The 25,086-nt window shown below is 47.6% G+C and overlaps 1 protein-coding gene across 2 annotated transcripts in view; it reads left to right on the plus strand.

The window, feature by feature from the left end:
• Window positions 1-25,086, plus strand: part of IQGAP3 (IQ motif containing GTPase activating protein 3) — a 1,503,259-nt gene that overhangs the window by 1,333,648 nt on the left and 144,525 nt on the right. For both annotated transcript variants that reach the window (XM_069607146.1, XM_069607147.1), the window contains exon 34: window positions 9,018-9,230. In XM_069607146.1, coding sequence (XP_069463247.1) covers window positions 9,018-9,230 — 213 coding nt within the window. The remainder of the gene's footprint in view (window positions 1-9,017; window positions 9,231-25,086) is intronic.

Consider the following 25,086-nt stretch of genomic DNA (forward strand, 5'->3'; position numbering starts at 1 on the left):
TATTGAGATCAGTGACCTCATCACCACCCACAAATTAGACATACTAGCCATATCCGAAACATGGCTCCATGAAGCATCTAACCCATCCATACACCTTGCCCTCCCTCAGGACTATACCACCCTTACTGGACCGCAGTACCGCCAAAGGTGGGGGCTTCGCCCTCATCTATAAAAACTCCCTGGCCATTAGACTATGCAACCAACACTGGGACAACAACGCTGATCTTCTCTATGCTAAACTGGCTCTATCCTCCAACTGCACCATTAACCTCATAATCGCATACAGACCACCAGTTTCCTCCTCAGACTACCATAAGCAACTCCTCCAAATCATAGGCAGCAACCTGAAAAGTTCCACTAAAACCATCCTACTTGGTGATCTAATTTTGGGACTAGATGACCCCAAGGATAAGGCTGCCACACCCTTAGCCAAGGATCTCTCCCACATGGGGTTCCAACACAGTCACCAGACCAACCCACTGCAAAGGGCGGTCTATCGACTGGATAGCAGATCATAACTGCTCATCGACCATCTCCTCCATTTCAGCCCTCCCTTGGACGGATCACTATCTCATCCAATTCTCCATCCCAACCACACCCACCCGGAAAACTCTTACGTATCCCCACCCCCCATCACCAAAGTCAGACGCTCCAAAAAACTCACGGCTACTAACCTCCCTCCGCTCCTTGATATCCCTGAACTGAAGCATCCTTTTAACCAAGATCCCACCTCGCTCGCCAACCTTTACAACAAGGCCCTCGCCCAAGCCAATTGGCAATCTACACCCAACCAATCCTCTCTCTCAATGAGTTCAAGGAAATCTCACGATCCTACAAAGATGCCATATTCAAAGCCAAATCAGAATCATTTAATCAGAGAATTACCAAAGCTAGCTCGAAATCTAGAGAAATACTCTCTATATTCAAAGAACTCACCGCTCCCGAGTCCAGCCCTGACAAAATCGTCAAGGATGAAGCATGTAGCACAGGCATCCAGACAGCCCTCCTTAATAAAGTAAAAATGCTCCAAGACAAAATAGCATCTCAACGTAAAACACTTAACACCCCCCTATTGTCTCCCTGACTCCCCTCTCACATCCCTCTCCCGCAAATACCAATCTTTGCCTTTAGAGAAGTCTCCGCCCTACTCAAAAGTTTCAAACCTTCCACATGCAAAGGGGACATATGCCCACCCACCATCATCAAAGAGCGCGCAGAAGCACTCACTCCCATCATCACGGCTTTCATCAATGCCTCTTTCTCTTCAGGAATCATACCGCAATGCCTAAAAGAAGCCTGGGTTCGCCCACTCTTAAAAAAAACCCTCACTAGACCCCACTGTCCCTAACAACGATTGCCCCATCACCACTGTCCCCTTCCTCAAAATCCTAGACAAAGCCGCCCATATCCAAATATAGCAATACCTCGAAACCCATGCTATTCTAGGTAGAAGACGATCGGAATTCCGCAAAGGCCATGGAACCGAAACTGCCCTCCTAGATCTAAAGAATCAAATCACCAGTATAATGGACACAGGCCAGCCTGCCCTCCTCCTACTACTCAATCTCTCTGCAGCGTTTGACTTAGTTGACCACAGCATCCTCACATCTCACCTATTCAATGCTCTCATTTTTCCCACAAAGCAACTACTTGGATCACCTCATTCCTATAAGGAAGAGCCATGAAAGTGTACTCTGACCAGGCTAACGCTCCCCCGACCACCATAAGCTATGGAGTTCCACAAGGGTCATGCACCGCACCAACCCTCTACAACCTCTTCACTAAACCCCTCTTTGACTTACTGGACTCTCTCGGCATAGCTTACACAAACTATGCCGATGACACACAAGTCCTCCTCCACCTCTCAGGAGACTATATCCAGGACACAGAAGCACTCCTCAACATCTACACCACGATCCAAACTTGGATGGCTATCAATGGTGTTTGCCTTAATGGCGACAAAACAGAGATCATCATCTTGGCCCCCAGCGAAATTCTATCCAAGCTCAGCCAAAACTACTCACACATGTCTATTGACAACATTAACATACTTGTCTCCACTGCCGTGAAGACCCTAGGAATCTATCTAGACGCTACACTCTCTATGACAAGACAAGTCAGCGCCACCTCCTCCTCATCTGCACTGACCACTAAACTTATCTATGCCATAAAACCCTACCTTACCACTCCCAACTGACTCTCCATCGCCAGAGCCACCATAGGAGCTAGACTTGATTACTGCAATGCCCTCCTAGCCGGCACATCCTCTAAAAATCTAAATAAGCTCCAAACAGTGCAAAACAACGCGCTCCGTGCTGCCCTGCACGTCCCCAAATCTGACCATGTATCACAGGCCCGAAGAAATGCCCACTTGCTCCCAGTAAAGGAAAGAATCAATTTCAAAATGCTTACCCTCACACACAAATGCATTAACCTCACTGCTCCCTCCTACTTATCAGAAACTATAATCGGGGAATCCTCCCTCCGGCCCATAAGAAGCCACCTTGCTAACCAGCTCCAATTTCCGACCATAAGAAGAGCTAAAGCTGGAGGCATTGGCTTCCCACACATAGCACCCAAGCTCTGGAACGATCTCCCCATCTCTCTCAGAGCTGAACCCTCCCTGTACTCCTTTCGCAAATCTCTCAATACTACTCTTTACATAATCGGCCTCTGCCCAGATATGAACTGCATCTTAATGCTCCATTCCTGTACTGCTAGCTTATGTATCCAAAATTGCTAGGGTAAAACAAAAAATGACTTGTAATCATCATCTTACCCATTTGTTGTAACTTCTTGTTGTATCAACCTTGCTTTTTTTAATCGGCTAATATTCTACTTGTAACAGCACCACGATGCCCACCGGCTGATTGTGCGCTTTAGAAAAATGTGAATGAATACATAAAGGTGGCGTGATTGACCATGTCGAAAGCAGAGGAAAGGTCCAGGCGGATGAGGACAGAGGCAGAGCTGGAGTCGAGGTTAGAGAGCAGATCTTCATGGGTGTTCAGGAGAGCAGTTTCCGTGCCTCTGGCTGCTCTGAAGCCAGAGGCACAGAATCCAGCTTTTCCAGACTGAAGCCAGCTCTTCCCGGGACTTCGCCCAGTATCACAGTATAAATAAGAATGCAAACATTTCGAGATGGAAAAGACCAAGTTTTTTTGGCTGACTTTTTTTCAAGATTTTCACACATAGGTGAATATCTAAGTGAATATCACACAAGAAAATAGGTGGGGGGTGGGTAAGGTTTAACGTAAGGTAGGGGAGTGCGGGGTGGGGGTGCAGGGATCTCCCCCGCAATAGGTTTTTAAAAAAAGTGTAAACAGCCTCTTCCACCTCAACATTTTTTTTTTTAATGAATTTTGCCCAGGAAAGGGGTGATTATAAATTGGGTGTAAGTGTGCTGGCCATGTAGTATGTGCAGAAGGTTTTTTTGGGAGGGGTGCACACGGGAGTGCTTGAGGAGAGGGTAGAAAGATCCAGTGGCGAAAGTTATTGCAGAAATCGGCCAAGGCTGGAGTGATGGTGGCAATTTAGTCCTTGATGGTTCTGGAGGAGCAGGCGAGCACCTGTTTGGACGACACTTTCATAGATTGGACTTGTCTGGAGACATTGTCAGGTGGTGTCGGAGCAAAGGAGGAAAAAGGAAGAGGAGAGGGATAGGCAGCCAAAGGGGGGGTGGCTGAGAGGTAGGGGGAGAGGAAGAGTAAAGTGAGGACAGGATGTCCTGAGTCTGTGGTGAAGTGACAGGCCAGAGCCGTGCAGAGGGCTTGGGGGGTGAGAGGAAAGGAGAGGTGGAGACTGCCGTAGGATTGGCCAGCTCCTTGCAGGTTTTAAGGAGTTTGGCTGTGTTAGAAGCCGCAGAGACACAGGATTGGATATGGACTCTCTTCTTGGAAAGGACTTAGTCTGAATCAGGCGCCAGGCCAGTTTGTCGGAGGAAGCGCCCAAAGCCCTCCACTTCCACTTAGCCACCCTGCACTTTTTCAAGGCTGCGAGGTCGAAGCCGTACCAAGAGTTGCACTGGAGGTAGGCTTCAGATGGATTCTCATGACAGGGGCAAGGATGTCCAGATTGTTAGTGATAAAGATGCAGTTAGAGAGGGCTGTGTCAGAGTGTAAGTCAGGCGTAGGAGGAGCAAAGAAAGTCCAGGCAAAGGCGTCCAATGACACTCGCTTAATGGGCCGAATGACCGAGAAGTAAGATGGCAGTGCAGGGCTGCTCTCCAAGTATTTGGAAAGTGTGTGTTTTCACCTTCTGTTAAGACAGTTTTTCTGAAGTACTACCCACTTCTTCAAAACCATTCAACTGAGGCAATACAAGACTCCACTCTTAGTATAAGATTGTACCACCTGAGTACATGATGGCGTAGGCAGAGCAGCCAGGCTTATCTTAGGAGGGAGAGAGGGCAGTAGATACAGCACAAGTGAAATTGTAATGCAAATGATCCAAAGAAACACTATGTATTGTAAAAATAAAGGATGTATTTAAATACAGGTAGGCCCAGATAAATCTAGGGGTTAAGTAAGTACTAACACATTATATGAAATCACAATATAAAACACAACACCATACTTGAAAAGTACACAGACCCAAGTATAGACCTTATTTGGAACACCTAACAGTAGTTCTAGGGAAGTCAAAACCTTGTTATACACATTTAGTATAGGTCAAGCCTATTCTTTGGGAGTAAAAGACCAATGGTTACTTTCAGATTACTTTTGGTAATACAAGGGCAGTAAGCCCTTCAGTTGTATAGTGACTCTTGGAACAAATCACATAAACAGTCAACTGGACAATATACTTTTTGGTGAATAGTGAAACACTTATTCTAGGTACAGTAGAAACCTATAACTACTTTTGTCATAACTCACAGTTATACCAGGTGAGTAAACCGTAAGGATCTAATATACAATTACAGATGCTTTGGCAATCAGGGAACCCCAGATTGAGGTAAGCAATAACTCTGGTAACTTGTTTTGGATGGCACACAGCTAACACAAGGTAAGTAAAACCCACCTACTTTAACTTCACAATGAAGGGGAAAGTCAAACCCAATGTCACACTTTACTGAATAGTTATTCTAGGTAGGCAACAACCTAATGTAGACCTATTAAGGACAGGCTAGCAGCAAGTCAGAGGAAGCAAGACCCAGTTGGGGGACACTCATACAGTTATCCTAACAGGACTAACCTGGTGATACCAACAGTTAGAGGACACTCATAAAATTACACTTCAGGAATAATCTGGTGAAACCAACACATTACTTTTGTAAAGAGGCACAACCTAATCACAGGAGAGTAAAATACCTTTACATCTACTTTCTTTTAGACTGGCAAAACAGTGGGTAAGGAAGAAAAGATGTTAACCATACTTTTAAGAATAGTGCATCACACATTCAAGATCAGTCAGAACTTTTGTAACTGTTCACTCTGAGAATTACAGTTACCCACCAACTCTTTACAAGTAAGTAAAACACTTGATTTATTTTCTAGGCAGAAGTCCCAATCCCTTCAAAGTCTTTCCCTTATTCTTGGAGCATGAGTGTTCTCAGTGGCAGAAGGGGGGTCACTAGGACTAGTGACCAACAGGCAGTGTTAGAATAAGTTCTTTAGTAGCAAAAGTCAGAGTTTCCTTAGGAAAACCGAACAGGTGAGTACTTTACTTCTCGGGTTAGAAGAGGGTCCAGGGGCTTCACAGAAGACACCCCAGCAGGATTCTAGCAGTGGGACTGGGTGCACTGGATGAGGGACCTCCCAATCACCGAAAACACCCCAGGACTACACGGAAATCCCAACAGGCTTAAGGTAAGTATATACCCAAGCCAACACAGTACCTCAGCAATGAAGAAGAGATTGCAGCAGGAGAACTTCAGGGACTGCAGCCAAGAACCCGGTCAGTGGATTCCTTGTCCTGGAGACTGAACACAAGACCTGAGAAGGGACTTTGCAGCAGAGATCGATGAAGAAGGCTCTAGGCAAGATTTCTCTCGCGGCTGAATGCGGTTCTGCAGGTTTTGCACCTTTTCAAGGAGCACAGAAGAAGACCAAAAATCATGGTTGAATTCACGTCGTTTAAAAGGTCCATCACTCTTGTGAGGGGACTTTTTGGACTCGATTCGTGTCTTTGGAGATGCACCAGGATGCCCACGAAGTTCCAGCGAGATTCGGAATTCGGAAGACCGTGCACCGCACAGTGGCTGGAGTTCCCAGGGTATTGGGGTATTGCAAGAACGCAAGGTCGCAGCAACCCGTGGGATGGCTCAAAATGCAGGTCTTCTTGAGTCTAGTGGGTCTCAATAGGCTCTGGGTTCGGGTCGTCATTTTCGGAGTCCCCAGTTCGATTGGAAGGAAGGGCTGCAGCAGGCTGCGGTTACACAGCAGGCTCTCCAGTCGCTGGAAATGATTCCCGCTGCTTTTCCTTCATCATCCTCTTCGGTTTTCTGTTCCAGTGGTCAACATGACTTCAGCTACCAGGTTTCCAGTATTTATATGGAACTACAGCACAACCTCTGCATTCTCTCCCTGCATTTTACAAGAAAGGGGCGTCTGGTTGTCCAATCAGGACAGCCAGCCCCCCACTGGGATTTGTCCCAGTTGAAGGAAGGCGTTAGACCAAGGATGAGGGAGTTTTGGACTCCTCCCCCACTTCCTGTGCTTACAGACTGACTGGATCCTGGGCGGGCTGTCCAGGGGACTCCGGCCAAAGACAAAACTCAATCAAAGGAATTTCCCGCCCTGGATGTCAGGGGAAGCAACAAGAAACGACAAACACTAAAATGGCAGAAAAAGAAGACGGGGCCATTTTGGTAAAATGAGCACCCTTAGGTGCCTTTACTGCAGCCTGTGATTACAGCCCGCGGTAAAGGTGCACCAAATTAGTAAAAGGTATCACTGCCACCAGCCATTAAAGGTAAGCTTGTCACTGTAACATAATTGTTAGTTTTAATGTGAAAGGGGATACATTGTATCTCCCCAGCACTCCATATAAGGTGGGGCGTGCTGGTTTCACAGAATAAAATGTAAAAGGGGTCCAAAGATCCTTTCTACCCTTGGGAACTGTAGTTCACTCAAGGTTAGCACAAGAAAGTTAAATGGGGAGCCCCTAGGGCAACCCAGCAACAACAGGCACTTATTGCCAATAAGTTGTTAGACATGATAACTTTAAAAAGACACTATGGAGAGTCTTAAAAATGACATCCATAAAAGAGTTAAAGATTAGGCGAGTGTGGAAAAAGGTTCCCACTCACTGAGGTATTAATGAAAAATATCCCTCTAGAAAAGCAAAAAGTTCTGGAGTTGAACCAGGAAAGGTAGATTTACCAGCTCTGTGGAAATCTTACCTAACATCTTCCCACTAGTTTAAACCTACCAAATGCATTCATTCATCAGGGTCATTTTGGAATCTAATTTCCTTCTGCAGGATGGGGGCTGCCACATTCAACCAACAGTCCTCTGCTTCTTCATCTGATCAGGTATTTCGGCAGAGATTTTTCTTATGATTTTGTGCCACCTGGAAGTTGAGGTTCTGCTTGCCATCGATTGTGAGATTGAGAATCCGAATGCTCTCCAGTTGTCGAAGGAGCCAACTGTCCTGCTTTTTGTGGCTTTCTAGAGGATCCTTTTCAAGAGTGCTATCAGTTTCTGCAATGATGAACAGTCCCTTCCAAACTCCTTAAGAGTGAGCCCTTCCACAATCCCTGACACTGAGTTACCCTTGTGGATGTGCTTGTTTCCTGACAAATGCCTTTCCTAGATTACTTTGAGAGGGGCCTTTGGGAAGGGATGGAGGAAGCACTGTTAACTTTCTAGGGCTAAGGCATTCAGATTGGGCCTTTCAGCTTTACTTGATCTGTCCTGAGCAAATCTTTTCAGCTCCTGGCTGACCGAACCACACCATGCACTAACTGAAGTGGGGTGTTGTAGATTCAGATCAACTTTACAGGAAGGCATGCTACTGTGGTTGTTGGGTGCTAGAGAGTAATCGATTCCTCATTGGGGTAAAACATAATCATGGCAGAAACACTTGCATACAGGCACGTTATAAATGCCATATATCAGAGTGTTTAATCTGTCAACAGAAGAGCGGTCCTCACATAAGGGTTCCATGTGATAAAATCGCGGCACAAAATGCCTTGGTTACAAAATATCGCCATGGTTTTTGTACTGCAATGCATGTAAAGGATGCGGGGGACACCCCCGCAACCCCTGGACCCATTATACCATTTAAGGGGAGCAGGGACACCCCCGCAAACCCTGCTCCCCTTAAATGGTATAATTGGGCACACCTTTACCTGGTCAAACCATGGCATTTTTACCACAATTTCTTATTTTACCGCAACATTTTTGCCGCAATGTTATTACATGATACCCACATAAGTGGGAACAGCTTCAGAAAATAGTGGGATTTTTCACGCTGTCAGTGTGAACACAAATGCAAACTGTTGCTCTTTGTGGATTGGGACTTCCAGTGATGCTGTGATTTATTGTGACTTATTCTGGTGGCCCATGATTGGATAAGTAGAATTTAGTACCGAGACCTTCCCAAATCTTAATTCTGCCGACACTGAATGGTCCCTTGGCAAGAGAAATTGTTGTTGCAAGATAGTGGCTGGTCAACAGTTATTCTGTCTGATCCTTTATGTACGGTTTTCAAACGAAAGAGTTATTTGGACTGGGGCCTGTTTGCGGTTTTGGATGCTGTTGCTCTGTCTGCCATGCTGTTACTGTTGTGTTATATACCCTGAGCAGTACCATAGGCTTTTGGGGTTATTCTTTCATTGTGCAGTGATCATGGCTGGCTTTCCTTTGTTTTCTCCATCCTCCCTGTGCTTTTCATTAATTACCTTGCTACTAAATCCAAGTCCATCAAACCACCACATTTTTTATATTTTTAGATGAAATGTGAACATGTGTGTATTCATATTTGTAAAATATTAACAAATGAATGAGAATATATGTAATGATGTATGGATTCAAATATTTGCTTTTTAAATTTCTTTACCCCTTAACCTTCAGGAAGCTTCCCATTATCATCTGATGCACAGAAAGGCTGCACGTGAGGCTCAGACTCCCGAAAAGATAAAAAGACACAGATCTCTGGTGGGAAACAGTAAGCAATCGATAGAAGAGAAGAAGAGGATGATTATCCGTAATCTGCGGAAACTGGAGAGCATTGGCGTCGTCACCTCTGCCAACCAATATCAGGATATCATTAACGAGATTGCTAAGGTATCCCTCTGCTCCATCTTTCCTTTGTTGTGCCAAGAAAAGTTTACTTTTATTTATTGGCAAACCTGTCAGAGTACAGCGGGTTACATGTAGTATACAAAGCAAGAAGGAAGACCATCAGAATACTTCACTATAGGTTTCATCCGATGGGTATACATTATATATATATATATATATATATATATATATATATATATATATTAAAGTTCACTTGAGGTAATTTTGTTTTGTGATGTATTATATCGGTTGCATAGTTACATTCTGTGAGGGAGATTAGCAAGGTATGCCTGAAACTCAAGCCATATATTCTTGGGACGGGACATTTGGGGTAGTGAGTACACATACTATTCCTCGCAGCCTTGTGCCTAGGTCCATGCGGCCAGCCAGAGATCGTCATTAGGTGGGAAGGTGTGTTTCCATCTCTGTAGTACACATCTTTTGGCAATCGTACAGCCCATAGTTAGAAATGCTCTCTTTTCCCTACCTGAGATATTGTTCCATTTACCAAACAGAGCTACCAGAGGAGAGCGTTCGAGAGGGACGTCCACTACGTCCGAGAGTGTTTGTAAGACCCTGTCCCAGAAGGCTTCCAATTGACCGTAAGACGAAGACATGTGCATGTGGCCAGCCGTGTTAGACTGGCATCTGGGACAAAGGTGTTCCGCGCCTTTGGAAATTTTGATGAGTTTTTGGGGGTGCACTAGATAGAGCCTGTTCAGCAATTTATATTGCATACATCGGAACCTGAAGTTCAATGAGACTTGTTTAATATGTGTACACATGTGCTTCCATTGGGTGTCAGATAGATCCACCCCCATGTTGTCAGACCAAATAATGCGTGTCTTTGGAGTGGAGTCCGGTTGTCTATTTACTGGAATTTTATATAGTGTTGCCATTATTTTGCAGGCGCCATGGGAGCTAGCTATGTATGTCACCTCTTCAGCTTCTGGGGGTTCAGATGTGAAACAAGGCCACCGTGAGTGTGCTGCCGCTCTCAGCCTGTAGTATTGCAGCAGTTCTAGACCAGAGACAGTGTGTTCCCAAAGCCCCCCCCCCTGCCATGTTTGAGGTGTGATGAATTTCCCGTCTGTGTGTAGGTCCGCGATTGCTCTGTAGCTTAACCCTCCCCACTGTGTCGCCAGTGCTGTGTCACCAGTGGGGCCCAATCCAGGAAATCGCCATAAAGTGAGCCATTTGTAATATGGATGCAGTGCTTGTTGTGTCATGCCACTTACCGGGTTTGGGTGGCGGGGTCGTCTTCTCCGACGGGTCCCATCGTTGAGGCTTTATCCCCGATGGCGCCTTGATCGAATTTGTGCGGCCCTGGTCCCCGGCTTAATGATCCGGGTCCCGAAGGCAGGGAATCACTGTGTCTTGATGCGGTCAGTTGCCCTGATCGTGTCACTTGCTCCTTGCCTTGTCTAGCCTTGCTCCTCCTTCTGCTCTTCCCTGGTCTCTGTTTCATTTCCTCGCTGGCTGTCCTTTGTCCTCGGGCATAGTTGCCCCCTTGGTTTGGGTTTGGTTCCGGCTCCCTGGTTCTCTGGGTCTGGGTTAGGCCGCAGTGGTTGGTTCTCTTCCTTTTCTTTGGGGTTCCCACTTCTTTTAGCAGTTTCCAGGATCTTTCTTTGCTACTTGTGCTAACCCTGGCAGTCTCTGGGCTGTCTCTTGTTTTTGCCCTGCCTTGTGCCTTGCTTAGAGCCCAGCCTCCCTAAAGAAAAACCACCATCTCCATCCAGGACTGCAACTGGACATCCAGAACCTCTATTTTAATCTGGATTACAGCTGGGCCTTTTCTGCCAGCGCTTGCACTGTCCTGACGTCACTCAAATCAGATAAGCGCCATCCTGCAGCGTTGGGGAGCCAGACCAGTCCTGTCCTGTTGGAGGTTACTAGGAGGGTGTTGGGTTGGTACCCCGCGTTGCTTGTTCAACATCCAAGTATATGTGGACTGACTGGCAGCCTCACCACCCTGCTCACCAGGAAGACAGGTACCCAGCATTCACAAGACACCTTGTTTAACAGATTGAGCCACCTTCCTTCCAGCCCAGACATGGATGAGGTCCAAGAACTTCGAGCCCTCCGCCTCGAGATGATCGCCCTACATCAAGAAAACATCTCTCTACGACAAGTGGTGCGTCAAATGATGGCTGCAGCCACCCAGACGGAAAACAGCATGGCACAAAACTTCCCTCTTGAAGTACGATGGTGACCTTTGCCGAGCAGCTGAGTTCTGAAATCATTGCAAAATACACCATCTCTTCCGGCCCGGTCATTTAAATCAGAACAAAGCCAAGATTGGCTATATTTTAGGTAATCTAACTGGAAACGCGCTTGCTTGGGCTGCCCCACTGGCTTCCTCTAACAGTCCCATACTAAATTTTTTTGTGACCTTTGAAAAAGCATTCTTGGACGTATTCAAGTCACCTAACTTAGCTTCTGTTGCTCTGAACCAGCTGATGGACATCCGACAGGGCTCCGGCGACGACATAGCCTATATTAGCTGTTTCAGACAGCTGGCAACGGATTCACAATGGCCAGAAATAACACAGAAGACCCTCTTTCATTGTGGTTTGCGTGAGGATTATAAGGATGAGCTGGTGCACATTCTGGAACCTGATTCTCTTCAAGCACTAGTGGACCAAGTACTGTGCATTGACCAGAGGCTGACGGAGAGAAGAGGTGAAAGATGTAGAAATGAGAGATACCATCTCGGGCCTTCTGTGGCACCTTCGGGACCATCAGGCCCTACGGATCCAGGTCCAGAACCTATGCAGCTGGGGGCAGTTAGGGGTCCGTTGTTGGAGACCGAAAAGAAGCGAAGACAAACCCATCGCTTGTGCCTATATTGTGGAGCGCAGCTCACTATTTGGGGTCTTGCCCATTGCGTCCCCCAAGAAAGTCGACAGGCCAGTTGTGTATGAAGACTGCAATTGCAGGCCCCTCTTGTGTTCCATTCCTTACTCCTGTTAGGCAGAAACCTGTGCAGTTCCCTTAGGGACCACTGCAAAAGATTTAGGACTACAGGTGGTTGGCAGTAAACCCAATTGGTAGCAGTCTGCACCACCCAGATTTACCTGGTAGCTGTGGCTGAGCAGTCAGACTTCTCTCAAGATGAGTTAGGCAGTATATAGAGTATACACAATAGGTACAGGGATACAGTAGCACAAGCAAACACTGACCAGAGCTTTGGTCTAAAAGTATATAATTATTTATTTAAAGGCACACTTGTAAATTACACTAGCACAAAGAGAGGTAAATAAATTCAACACAGTCACTATTATATATATACAACCCTAATTACTTATTAGACAAGTCTTAATGAGAAACACCACTTATTTTCAGACAGAGGTGAGCGCTTAACATAAGATGGCACTCTAAGTTATTAAAAAGGGAGGGAAAAAGGCAGAGTTATGAAAGCACACAAATATCAATACTTTTCAAAGAACCACAGTGAGGCAGGTTAGGCAAAGTCTACTGGAGAGCAAGGAAGTTCAAATGCCAGGCCCACTCTTAGAGAGAGCAAGCGAAATGTGTCCAGGATCACACAGTGGGGTTATGCCCAAAGAGTCTTTGTAAGTAGTTCACAAAAAGATTGAGATCAAGTCAGGAAAAGTTAGTTAACAGGTCCCAGGCTAACCCAGGTTAGAAAGTCGAGGATTTACTGTCACCCCGAACGATCTGTCGCAAGGGAAGCCAGGCGGGACACAGTACCTGAAAGTGGGAAGAACGCTCCAGCAGGGGCAGTTGTTCCTGGCAGCGGGTGCAAGTCGGTGTTTCGTCCAGAGGAACAGGAGGTCTTGACATGGAGGAAAGCTGAAGGTCGTTGCGCTGCCAGGGAAGAAACCAGCCGCGGAGTTTCCCGGTTACAAGGTACCACCCTTTTCTTCGCGGTAGTGGTAAACCGTGGTATTCCGATTGCCGGGGTGCTTGGCAGGGGCAAGGCGGCCACGAGATGGGCCAGGAAGGTGAAAAGAAGGCGAAACTGGTTATCCCCACCAGTCAAAGGAAGAAGACTCTCCGGACTGGAGATCTCCTCTGTCGTCGGGAAAAGTGGTGAGACGGTTCAGCAGCGCTCCACCGGTGGTGTCGTTGTTGCAGGTCGGCTCGGCTTCTCCCTCCTCAGATTCTTTAGGTCCTGTGCCGACTTCTGAAGTTCCAGTCCCCAAAGCCCTGCTTTTATGCAAACAAAACCCATTCATTCAGCCTGTGCGAGGCAACTCAGTCCAGGGTGCCAAAACCCCCTCCCACACCCCCTGTGGTACCCAGGCAGAGTGGCACCACTTTTGGAGGCTTCTGTGGAGAAGCCCGCCAAAAAGTGGAACAAAGGGCTTGACTTGGGTTGGAGTCACAGAAGCGAACACAAACGCCATTTTGGAACCAGGTTTCGGCAAAAAATACCAACCGGTGAATTTATATTAATTTAATAAACCAGCAGTATGTTCGAGGCTATTTTAAAAAAGTGGTAGCGTCGAACAATGGGAAAATCCCATAGGGATATATTTGCGGTCGAATATAAAAAGTAGTATCCACTGCCACCAGCCAAAACTCAGTCAGGGGGGGGGGGACTGGACAGTGCCCCCCTCGAACAACAGACCCCGGAGCAATCGAATTGCCCTGACCAGTACGTCCACAATAGGATGGTTTGTACTGGTTCTGTTCACAATTTGAGACTAGTAAAGCCAATGGTGACTTTACATGCCCTGGGAGGCAGTAGTCAGTCCCAGGGTATGGAGTCTGTTTGGGGGTCGCTACGACACCTCTGGGTTACGACACCCCTGGGTTACGGCACAGAGGGTGCTGTGTAACCCATATACCAAAAACACATGAAGCCCTATGGGGCAAAGGACCCCATAGCCCATAAAACACATACAAAGTCAAAGGAACACCTCAAATCATGTCTAAGAGTGGGAGGAAAAGAGTCTCACTCTTAGCAGGAGAAAGAAAATAAACCCCAAAAAATCCAGCAAAGCTGCTGGGGGACTCGCTAGGTTCGGGAAATTAGCCTTTACAGAGAATTCTTCTTAACAACTCCCATGCAATCTGTGGCTTTGCTGGTCTTGGAAATCCGGATTGCATGGCAGAACAAGAGCGAAGCCCTTGAACAGAACCTTTTCTCTCCCATATCCCTTTCACTGCTCTCCCATATTGGTGCACCATCTCATGGCAAATTTGACATTTCTCCTTTAACAATATGGGATGACCAAGCTACTTTTTCGACTTGTTCCACCAATCTGCATGCCGCTCTAGATCCATATGCACTTTTTCACGCCCAATTACATGCGGTTTTAAAATATGTTGTTCTTTAAGACTCTAACAACAGTAACAGCGCTACCACATGTCACTTGTTGGCTGTAGTGCTTTTTATACAATACATTTCATCCTATATGGACCAGGAGGGACATTTGGAGACCCCACAGAGTATGTCCCTTTGGGCTTTTCTGCACCACAGATCAAGCTCACTTTGAGCTGATCGATACAAATAATGGAGCTAGCTTTATAATGCACTTTAAATGTATGTTATTACACTATGATGTCCGTTTAGTGTGGTATGTTAGTCCTTTCAGTTTCCATATAAATACTTATGGAATATTTCTCCTGTAGGTACACAAGATATATGTTTGGTTTCGGGACAGGAAAATTCCAGCTCGACTCCATAACCCTGATAGATGGGAGTTGTAACGGCTCTATTGGGTGAGATGAAGACTTTATATCTATCCATCCATGTGAGATTAAATTATGGGATATGTTATTAACAACCACTTCCCTCTTTTTCTCTCTCCCTCCCATACCATGTTTAATGCAATATAGAGGGCGTCCTCCTATTTCTGAAAACTCCAGTTTCAGCAATTTAAAATCAGAAGAAATCTGACCGCACACAAACAATGCGAGTCTCCAGCCCTGAAGAAAGTGGTGACACTTATCGCTATACCACTGAAACCGGTCGGCTTCGCATGTGATCTGAGTAGACTAACACGGATCAGGAAGATCCCTACATTAGATCCTTTTTTTCGATTTGATCCCGACACTAGAAGGGCTCTCTGACTTTTACAGAGAGGGGAATGGAGCTCATTGACATATAAAAAAAGCAGACCTCCAAAAAATCCCCCCTAAAAAACAAATAGGAGTTACCTTTGACTACTAGCCATCTCTGACTAGCCATAGTCAAGGTTCAACACTCTACAATTTTAACCAGTTGTGAAATCCAGAAAATGCAAATAAAAAAATTGTTTATTTGGAAAACAACGTTGATAATAAACCCCAGAATTGTGTGAAACCCTGAAGGCAAAATTCAGGAACCTGTAATAATGGAGTAAACCCAAAAGAGAAGCAATAACAGAATAAATATAGCTCGAACCTGAGTGTGATAGAACAAGAGCGTAAACACGTTAGATTGCGGAGCTCCTGGCTATTACATTGCAGCTTTTGTGGCCAGCATCAGCATTCCTCTGTCGTAAGGAACATGCTACTGTAGTGGTAGTCATTGGTGGGACACAGCTCTCCTGCGGTCCCGTTTACAGCATATGGGGAGATTGCATTTATGGATCATTGAACATCAAGAGCAGATTTCCTTGGATGTCATCAAAATCGCCGTCCTACCTGGTAGTGCTGGGTTTACCTTGGTTGTTGTACCACAATCCCCATATCAATTGGCAAACACAGACTTTGGTGTTTGCGTCCATGCACTGTACTCAAGAGTACTGTTCCTTGGGTGCTTCTCAAACAGTCTCTGACGCTTTTCCTTTGTCATCTCAAAACATGCACGTTCATCTCTGTATCATCCAGACAGTTCCTCAGAAGTTTTTAGACTTTCTCAGAGTGTTTGCCTAACCTGGAGAAATCCCTCTACCACCTCACATGCAATTTGACTGTTCCATAGATCTGCTTCCCAATGCAGTCATCCCTCATGGGAAGTTCTAGCCACTGGCCCCATCCAAGAAAAATGTCCTGCAAGGTTACATCGAGGATTGTCTAAAGAAGGGATACATCGTACCATCCAAATCCCCTGCTGAATTTCAATTATTCTTTGTACAGAAGAAAGAAGGAACACTCTGGCTGTGCATTGACTATCGTCTGTTGAATGACATAACATGCCAGGAAAGGTACCCCTTACCGCTAATCCGTAATATCATCGAATCCCTGCATGCTGCTCAGGTTTTCACTAAGTTAGATCTTAGGGGTGCCTACCACCTAGTTCGGATCAAGAAAGGGGATGAGTGGAAGACGGCCTTCAAGACACCATTTGGGCATTATGAGTATCGAGTTATGCCATTCAGCTTGTGTAACGCTCCGGCCGTCTTCCAACGCTTCATGGATGTCATTTTCTTCTATCTGATTGGCATTACAGTGTGGGTTTACCTTGACAATATCCTCATCTTTTCCACTATTCCAGAGGAACACGTTGGTCATGCCAAGGAAGTACTTCGATGATTGTCCCTCAATCATCTGTATGCCAAACCCAAAAAATGTCTTTTTCATCAGGAAAGCATGGAATTCCTGGGGTATGTGCCCAGCAGTTCTGGGGTTCGGATGAATTCAACCAAACTGCAGTCTATACAGGATTGGAAACAACCGCACAATCTGAAGTCGTTGCGGCGATTCCTAGGCTTTGCCAACTTCTACCGTCAGTTTATATCTCACTTCTCGCACCTGACAGCAGTATTATCATGCTTGACCAGTGACAAGATGCCCTTTCTCTGGAATTCACAAGCGGTTGCAGATTTCCAGGAACTCAAGAAGGCCTTTATGTCGGTGCCCATCCTTTGGCATCCCAATAGTGAGACCTCATACCTAGTCGAGGCGACGCATCTGATTTCGCCATTGGAGCAGTGTTACGAGACCTGAATTCCGGAATCGAACACCCGGTAGCCTACTACTCTTGGAAGCTGTCCCCAAGCGAACGGAATTACGCGGTGATCGAGAAGGAACTCCTAGCCATAAAAGTTGCATTTCAGGAATGGATGCATCATCTGTTACGGGGGGGGGAGATTTCCTGTGGAGGTACGCACTGATCACAGAAATCTACAGTATCTACGCTCACTGCAGTGTCGGACCTCGCGGCAGGTTCATTGGGCCTTTTTCTCCCATTATGATTTCATGGTGACTTACATTCCCTGTGCCCAGAATCTGAAGGCGGATGCATTTTCTCGTTACTGGAGAATTATGTCAAAAGATCTGATATCGATAGCCCAAAACATTTTCTGCTTTCCCTTGCACCACATCTACAGTCGCTCTTGAGGAAAACTCAGTCGGATCCAGCCAGGCCAAGGCTTTTAAGTTAACCTCATGTGCGAACATTACGGGCTATTGTTCTTTCAGGATCGTTTATACATCCCCACTGTCTGCCTACAGACGTTGATATTACAAGGGTTACACGATTCTGTCATCCATGGCCATTGTTGCGTCCAAGTCACTCAGGATTTAATCGCCTGACAGTTTTGGTGGCTGGGATGGGCCAGTCAGGTAAAGCAATACGTGAATTCCTGTTCTGTTTCTGCTCAAGTCAAACCCTCACGCAAAAGACCTTTGGGCCTCCTGCAGCCGTCTGAAACACCACCTTACCCATGGCATTCCATTGTCACCGACAAACTACCTCCTAAGCGACACATCAGTATCATACTGGTTGTGGATTGCTTTACCAAAATGGCTCACTTCATCCCCTTCCCGAAGATTCCCACTGCTCTCCAGACAACATGCACTTTCCTTTACAAGGTGTATCTTCTTCATGGTCTCCTAGAGGGAATACTGTCGAACCGGGGTTCTCAGTTCATCTCCTCATTTTGGAATCAGTTGTGTCTCCATTTAGACATTCAGCAGACACTGAGCTCTGGGTACCACCCCCAGGCCAACGGACAGACAGACGGAACAAACAAATCAAACGTTGGAGCCTTACTTATGCTAATGCCGCACAAGACAACTGGCTTGACCATCTGGACATCGCTGAAGTGGCTTACAACAACTCTGTCCATTCAGCCACTGCACTGAGTCCTTTTGTTCCTTTGGAGTACATCCAAGTTGCTGCCCTTCCGCCGGGTATTGCCCAGTGCTGTGCCTTCTGCCGATGCAATGGTGACCACCGTTTGTGACCAGCACAACTTGCCGGCTGGTACTTTAGCAAAGACACGAGAGCGCATGAAAGCACAGGCTGACAAGAGTCATATGGCTGAACCTGCACTCCAGGTTGGAGACATGGTGTGGTTATCCCCTAAGAACCTACTGGAGCTTGCGATCCAAGCTTCGCTTTGGGGCCCAGCCTAAATCCGGGTCCTGAAGGCAGGGAATCACTGCGTCTCAATGCGGTCAGTTGCCCTGATCGTGTCACTCGCACCTGGCAAGTCTAGCCTTGCTCTGCGTTCTGCTCTTCCTTGGTCCCTGTTTCTGTTCCTTGCTGGCTGTCCTTGGTCCTCGGGCCTGGTTGGCCCCCTGTGTTTGGATTGGGTTCCGGCTCCCTGGTTCTCTGGGTCTGGGTTGGGTCCAGGTCCTTGGTTCTCTTCCTATTCTTTGGGGTTCTCGCTTCCTTTACCAGTTTGCAGGATCTCTTTCTTTGCTACTTGGGCTACTCCAGGCAGTCTCTTGCTACTCCTGGCAGTCTCTTGTTTTTGTCCTGCCTTGTGCCTTGCTTAGTACCCAGCCTCCATAAAGGAAAAACCACCATCTCCATCCAGGACTGCAACTGGACATACAGAACCTCCATTTTCATCTAGACTACAGCTGGGCCTTCTGTGCCAGTGCTTGCACTGTCCTGAGGTCACGCTAATCTGAGAAGCGCCGTCCTGTGGCGTTGGGCGCTAGTCCAGCCCCGTTCTGTTGGAGATTACCAAGAGAGTGTTGAGTTGGTACCCCACGTTGCTTGTTCAACATCCAAGTATACATCGACAGACTGGCAGCCTGACCACCCAGCTCACCAGGAAGAACAAGTACCCAGCGTTCACGAGAAGCCTTGTTTAACATGTTGCAAGTATGCTGCGCTAGGGCAGTAGAGTGGCTGAGATTGGATCAAATGGGCAATCATATTTGTTTGTGCGAGTCATGATGAGTGTTTTGAGATCTGATTCACCGGCTCTTTAGGCACTCAAGTTTGACAGGTGGTGGTTGTTGATGTTCCCCATACCAGTAGGAGGCGTACTGGGCCTGTGCCGTCAGCCAGTATAGTTCGAGGTTGGGGGCCGTGAAGTAACCCTTGTCATATGGTAGAGTCCTATCTAACATTTCTTTCGTACCGCCCCAGCGTGCCACAGAAATTGCATGCAGAGTCTGTGTAGTTTGGAGAAGGGCTTTCCTGGACAAATAGGGACATTGGCAAATATGTATAGAAGTTTTGGCACTAGTACCATCTTCACCAGCCATCGTGATTGGGAGTGCATGCCACATAGTCGCTTGTTCTCCACATAGGTTCCCATTGCGCTATAGTTGTCTGTCAGCAGAGCTGATTTTGCTCCAGACACCATTACCCCGAGGTATTTTTATCCCATTGGGGGACCATCGAAGGGGGTATCTGCCTCTCGATTGCGAGGTGTTGCTAGTGAGGAGGAACATATCTGTTTTGGCATAATTGATTGTGAACCGTGAAAAGCCTCCCAGATGGATTATATCCTGAAAGATGGGATCGAGATTTTCCAGAGGGTCCCTGTCATATAGCAGGACATTGACTGCATGTAATACTATCTCTGGTTGGCACTTGATGTGGATTCCCCGGTGACCATGGCAGGAATGAATCATGTCGGCCATTGGCTCAATGGCTGGAGCAAAGAGGATCAGGGAGAGTGGACATCCCTGCCTTGTGCCCCTGCCTAGACCAAAGGGTAGCGATTTGTAGGAGTTGACTAGGACGCTGGCTGTGGGGGACGTGTATAGGAGTTTAATGTACCGAAGCATTTTTAGCCAATTCCCATTTTCCCCGAGGACCAACCATAGGTACTCCTAAGAGACCATATCGAACAGTTTCTGAGCGTTAAGTTTCACCACCACTGCTTTTGCCGTCAGGTCTATTCTTGCCAAGACATCAAATAGACGTTTGATGTTCAGTGATGTTCAGCTGCCAGGGAAAAAGCCCACCTGGTCGTTGTGTATAATGTGGTGCATCAGAGGGAGAAGTCTGTTTGCGAGAGCTTTGGCAAGCATTTTTGTTTCCACGTTCATAACTGAGAGGGGTCTGTAAGACCTGCAGTCATTACTTGACTTGTCGGGATTGAGGAGGATGGTTATGGTGGCCACTCGCATGGAGTAGGGGAGGATGTTTTACTGGAGTGACTCCATCCATACCTCCAGGAGACACGGAGCGAGTAGGGCTGTGTGTTCTTGGTAGAATTCAGATGCGAGTACGTTTGGGCCAGGGGCCTTACACTTTGGCAAGCTGGTTATCACCATTAGTATCTCCTCCAATGACCAGGGGGCCTCGAGATCTTCTGTGGCTTGGGTGCTCGAACACGATGAGGGGATCTTTTCGAGGAGGGACTATATGGTATTTGAGCTGTATTGTTCAGAGGCATATAGGGAACTGTAAATGTCAGAACACTCGTAGGATCTCCTGGTCCGACCACTGGGGGAGTGGTTGTCTAGCGTATCTTAAACAGTCCACTTGGGTACGTCTGGTCTCGGATTTGGTGAGTCTAGCTAGGGTTCTGCCCGTTTTCTCCCCCTCCCCATATTTCCTAGCTGCTTGTGGTCTTGAGAAGTAGCACACATCCCTGAGGGCATGCAATTCGGATTGCCTCAGTTCGGAGCGTAGCTGTGCTAGAACCTATGGGTTCGAGTGGCCAGAGTATTCTTGTTCAAGGAATTTAAGCTTGGTTTCAGAGTTTCTTATTGTTTTTAGGACTCCCAGTTTCCTAGAGATTGACATACCACAGATGTAAACCTTAAAGGCCTCCCAGCGAACTACAGTTGCCCCTGCTTCGTTACAGACTTAATACTTCAAGTGCTTCCGATTTAAACCGCCAGGTGTTACCCATCCCAAAGGGCCTTCCTGTAGTTGGGGGTCAGTACCACTGGGGAATGGTCGGACAGGGTGTGAGGTAGTATTGTAGCGTTCCCTATTCTGCCCATTAACGAGCCAGAGGTCAGATATTTCTATGCGTGATGAGCTGTCATGTACTGATGAGTAGAAAGTGTATTGTCGCTCATGTGGGTGGAGTACCCGCCATGTGTCCCTCAGTTCTAGGTATTCCAGGTGTGCAAGGAGTTGCCGGGCCGCCCGGGATTGGGGTCTAGGAGCCGCACTGGTATTGTCCATAGCTCAGTCCAGGATTAGGTTCATATCGTTCCCCCACCCCCACAGAATTGGCATCCCAATGTACTCAGTGAGGATTGATGCTACTTCATCAAAGAATTCCGGGGTATCAATGACCAATAACAAAATCGACTGTCAATAAAGCAGTGTAGGGTAATGTGGCGCCCACCAGGGTCTAAGTATTCCTTTTTTTAGCACAAATTTAACAGGTTTATGAATTTGTGACTTGACCACCCCCCCATCCCCCAGATTAGGTTTTTCACTACGTACTCTACCCATTTATCCCCCATGTTGGTGCAGTGCCAGTGGATGCCCTCACCTTGGCGTCTCTCTTGTAGAAGTAGCACTTTTACTCAATGCCTATTCGCATAAGCCATGATTTTTTGTGATTTAGTGTAGTTCCCTATCCCCCGAAAGTTCCAGGTCATTAATTTGAGTTCCATTATGGTAGGTTTGACGTATTAGGTGGATGCCCCATCGACCTATAATGGCAAGTTTTGCCTTTATATTTCGATCAGTTTCAACCCTGTACTCTACGGCCAAGTGTTTTTCCCATGTTCCTCCTTTGTTTGGTTTAAAAGCGCAGCTGGCGCTTGAACTCCTAGAAGGCTCCAGTGTTAACACAAATCCCAACTCCCTCCCTCCCAACCCCGCTGCCCCCTCAACCTAGCAGTGTGCAACCCTCTTCTCCCCTCCTCCCCCACCCATGGCCTACCCCAACATGGCCACCTTTTCCAGTCTCGAGTTATCGTTAACTTAGCAGCTGCTTTGGGTTAAGCTGCTGTCGCTACGGCCCTCCTCTCGAATTCATTGTGGACTCGTATGGCCATTTGTGATTGTGTTGGTGGTGGGTTGCACCACAGGTACTATGTGCTCATCATAGAATAAAGGATTGTTAATAGTGTGGTTTTAAGCAGTTCCTTAAATCGGTGGTGGGTTGTCTTCATCGCCATCTCGATTGTCCGGGATTGTTATCTGAGCCTCTTTAAATTTAATTTCCTTGTTCGGCACCGTAAATAGTACATTTTGGCTCAGAATTGGAATCTTAGTCGGGCTGGAAACAGCATAGCGTATTTGATGTCTCGGGCCCGGAGTAGTTTCTTGACCCCAATGAACTGGCGCCTCTCATGTTGAACCAATGATGAGAAATCTGGGAAAATTCATATTGCCTGGGAGCCCAGTCGCATTTCCTTTTTCTCTCTGGCGAGTCACAGGAGGTGGCCTGTCATGGAAACTTAAGGTTTGGGAGCAAGCGCACTGTGTGCCCATGGGCTCTGTATAGGTCCTTGAGTAAGTTCTCAACTGCCTGTTCCAAGCCCCCCGATAGTGCGTCCTTGGGAACCCTGGCTATGCTAATATTATTTCTCCTTGAACGTGATTCCAAATCGTCACATTTGGATTTAACCACCTTCATGCCTTTGACCAAGGCTGCCACTATATCTTGGAAGCCTTGCACAGTGTCCTCTGTCGCTCCAATTCTTGTCTCCGCCTCTGTAATGCTTCCTTAGCGTGTTGTGACCTCATGGATGCTACGTTGGCTGTAATGTCATCTAGCTTCTTGTAGACGGCTACAAAACCTTTGTCTGTCTTTCTTTGGGCTCAAAACAGTGCCTCAAAATCGGTGTAGATTCTAGGCTGGGCTGTTCAGCATACTCTGGGTCCTCTAGTTGTGGGGCCCAACAAGGAGAGCTGGTAGTGGTTAGGCAGGTGGGTGAGCCAGGGGTGTCCGCCCTGTCACTCATCAAACCAATGGGAATTTGGATACGTATCGCAGGCTGTGCGGAGGGTAACAGGGTAGTTGATCCAGTTCTGCCAGGGGCCCCTCCACCTCCCAATTGGCACCAGTGGTTGGTAGTAGATATTGGACCCAGGGCTGTGGAGCCATTAATGCAGTGCTATCAAGAGAGGCCATGAGGTGGTGCCTGCTCCTCCATCTGTCCCTGTGAATGTCCAGCATTGCGTGCCGTCCCTCACACCATTGGGCCACCGCGCTGGTGTTCTAGCGCTCAGGGCCTAGGGGAGGGATATGGGAGCCCGCTGGCGGGTTTCCCCCGGGTCGGGGCACTCACCGGGAGCGCCACGCGGGCTGGCGATTCGCTCCACTCCAACTGGCAGTTTTAGGGCTGGATGCGAGACAGGTATGAGGCCGTGGCCCGCGGGCACCCCCAGCCACACAATGCCCTGGGTTGCAGCGCTCAGTTCAGCAGATGCAGGGTTGTATCCGCGGCAGCTGTTTTCCTACTCATGCAGCACACTGCTTTGGTGTTGCCGCAGCTCCACTCCATCAGGATCGACAAGATTGCCAGTGAGCCGTAGCAGGCTGCCCGGTCACTGTTTTCACACAGCTCTGTGGCCAGTTGGTCTTCTCGGTAGTGGGCACCGATGCCCCAAGTTAGAATACCCACAGTGGAGTATTCACTGCACCACTCTCGAATTTTCGGCTGGCCGGCAGAGGAGCTGTTACGCTAGGCAGACATGATGTTGGCTGCTCAGCATCGCCCCACTTGTGTGAATTCTTGATACTCATATGTCGCGTCCCCTTTCCTCCATCCTTGTGGGCGTTCCCCAACATGGGGACGGTACCAGAACCTTTAGCAGGGAAAAACTGAACTTCCCCTTTAAGTTTAATATAGCACACGAGGCGCGGCCTTGGAAACGCCCCGTCGAAGCCGCGCCCTCCAGCACCTCACTACAGTCCTTTTTTTCACGAACAGTGTCGGACCTGGCAGCAAGTGCTGATACTTTTTTAGCTTTCCGATTGCGCACAATTTTTTTTTCAATTCTTATTTCACTTGCCTTCGGTCACATGTCACCCTCCACCACCGCCCACGGCGCATGTCCACTGCTGGAGGCTTCACAAGAGGTACCTCATGCGACCGCTTGTTCCTGGCTTCGTACCCACATACATGTACTCTGTCTATATCATGTACACTGGGGCCGACCAGTGCTGGGACTCCTGTTCGGCCTGCAGCGCTCACGGTCACAGGACATTGAAGAATTGTTTGTCGCAGTGCAGGGAGATTTTGCACACTTCTCCTTCACCCCACCTTAAGGACTTTGTCTCCAGGACCGCTCGTCAAGACAAGGTAGGCCCTCTGTTCAGCAAGGCTCTACGGTGCAGCGACTCCTTCCCCGGGGTTCCCACGCATCAGGGTTCCTCATATTCAGGTTCTGGCAGACCTGAGGCCATCCTGGCTACCGGCTCCCAAGCTGAGGGGCACAGGGGCCCTACCAGGCTGTCCTCGGGAGCGATCAAGTTAGTCGTCTTCTACCCCAGGGGATAAGGGATCGTCCAAGTCTACCTCCAAAAGTGTCCTCGGCTAGATCTAGCACTGCAACCGGCACAGGTGCCAAGGGCGTCCAGTCTACTGGAGCTCGCTCTGAGGTCATGAGTCAAGGCGTTATGACTACCGGCCATCCAGCTGAGGGCTCTGCGCCTACCAGAGTGTTCTCTGAGGTTGGCGCATCTGCTTCGGGTGCAAGACCCAAGCTATATCCTCTTGTGTCTGAGGCCTCTCTTGGTTCAGGGACTTCGTGCCCTCCCACCCAGGGCATGGCGCAAGGCTTCAAAATGGCAGAGCAACACGTGGCAGAGCCTGCCAGGCAGTTGGCCATCTTGGATCCAGTTCA

Source organism: Ambystoma mexicanum, chromosome 1p (genome assembly GCF_040938575.1).
Source record: "Ambystoma mexicanum isolate Mex_15411 chromosome 1p, UKY_AmexF1_1, whole genome shotgun sequence".
Lineage (NCBI taxonomy): Eukaryota > Metazoa > Chordata > Amphibia > Caudata > Ambystomatidae > Ambystoma > Ambystoma mexicanum.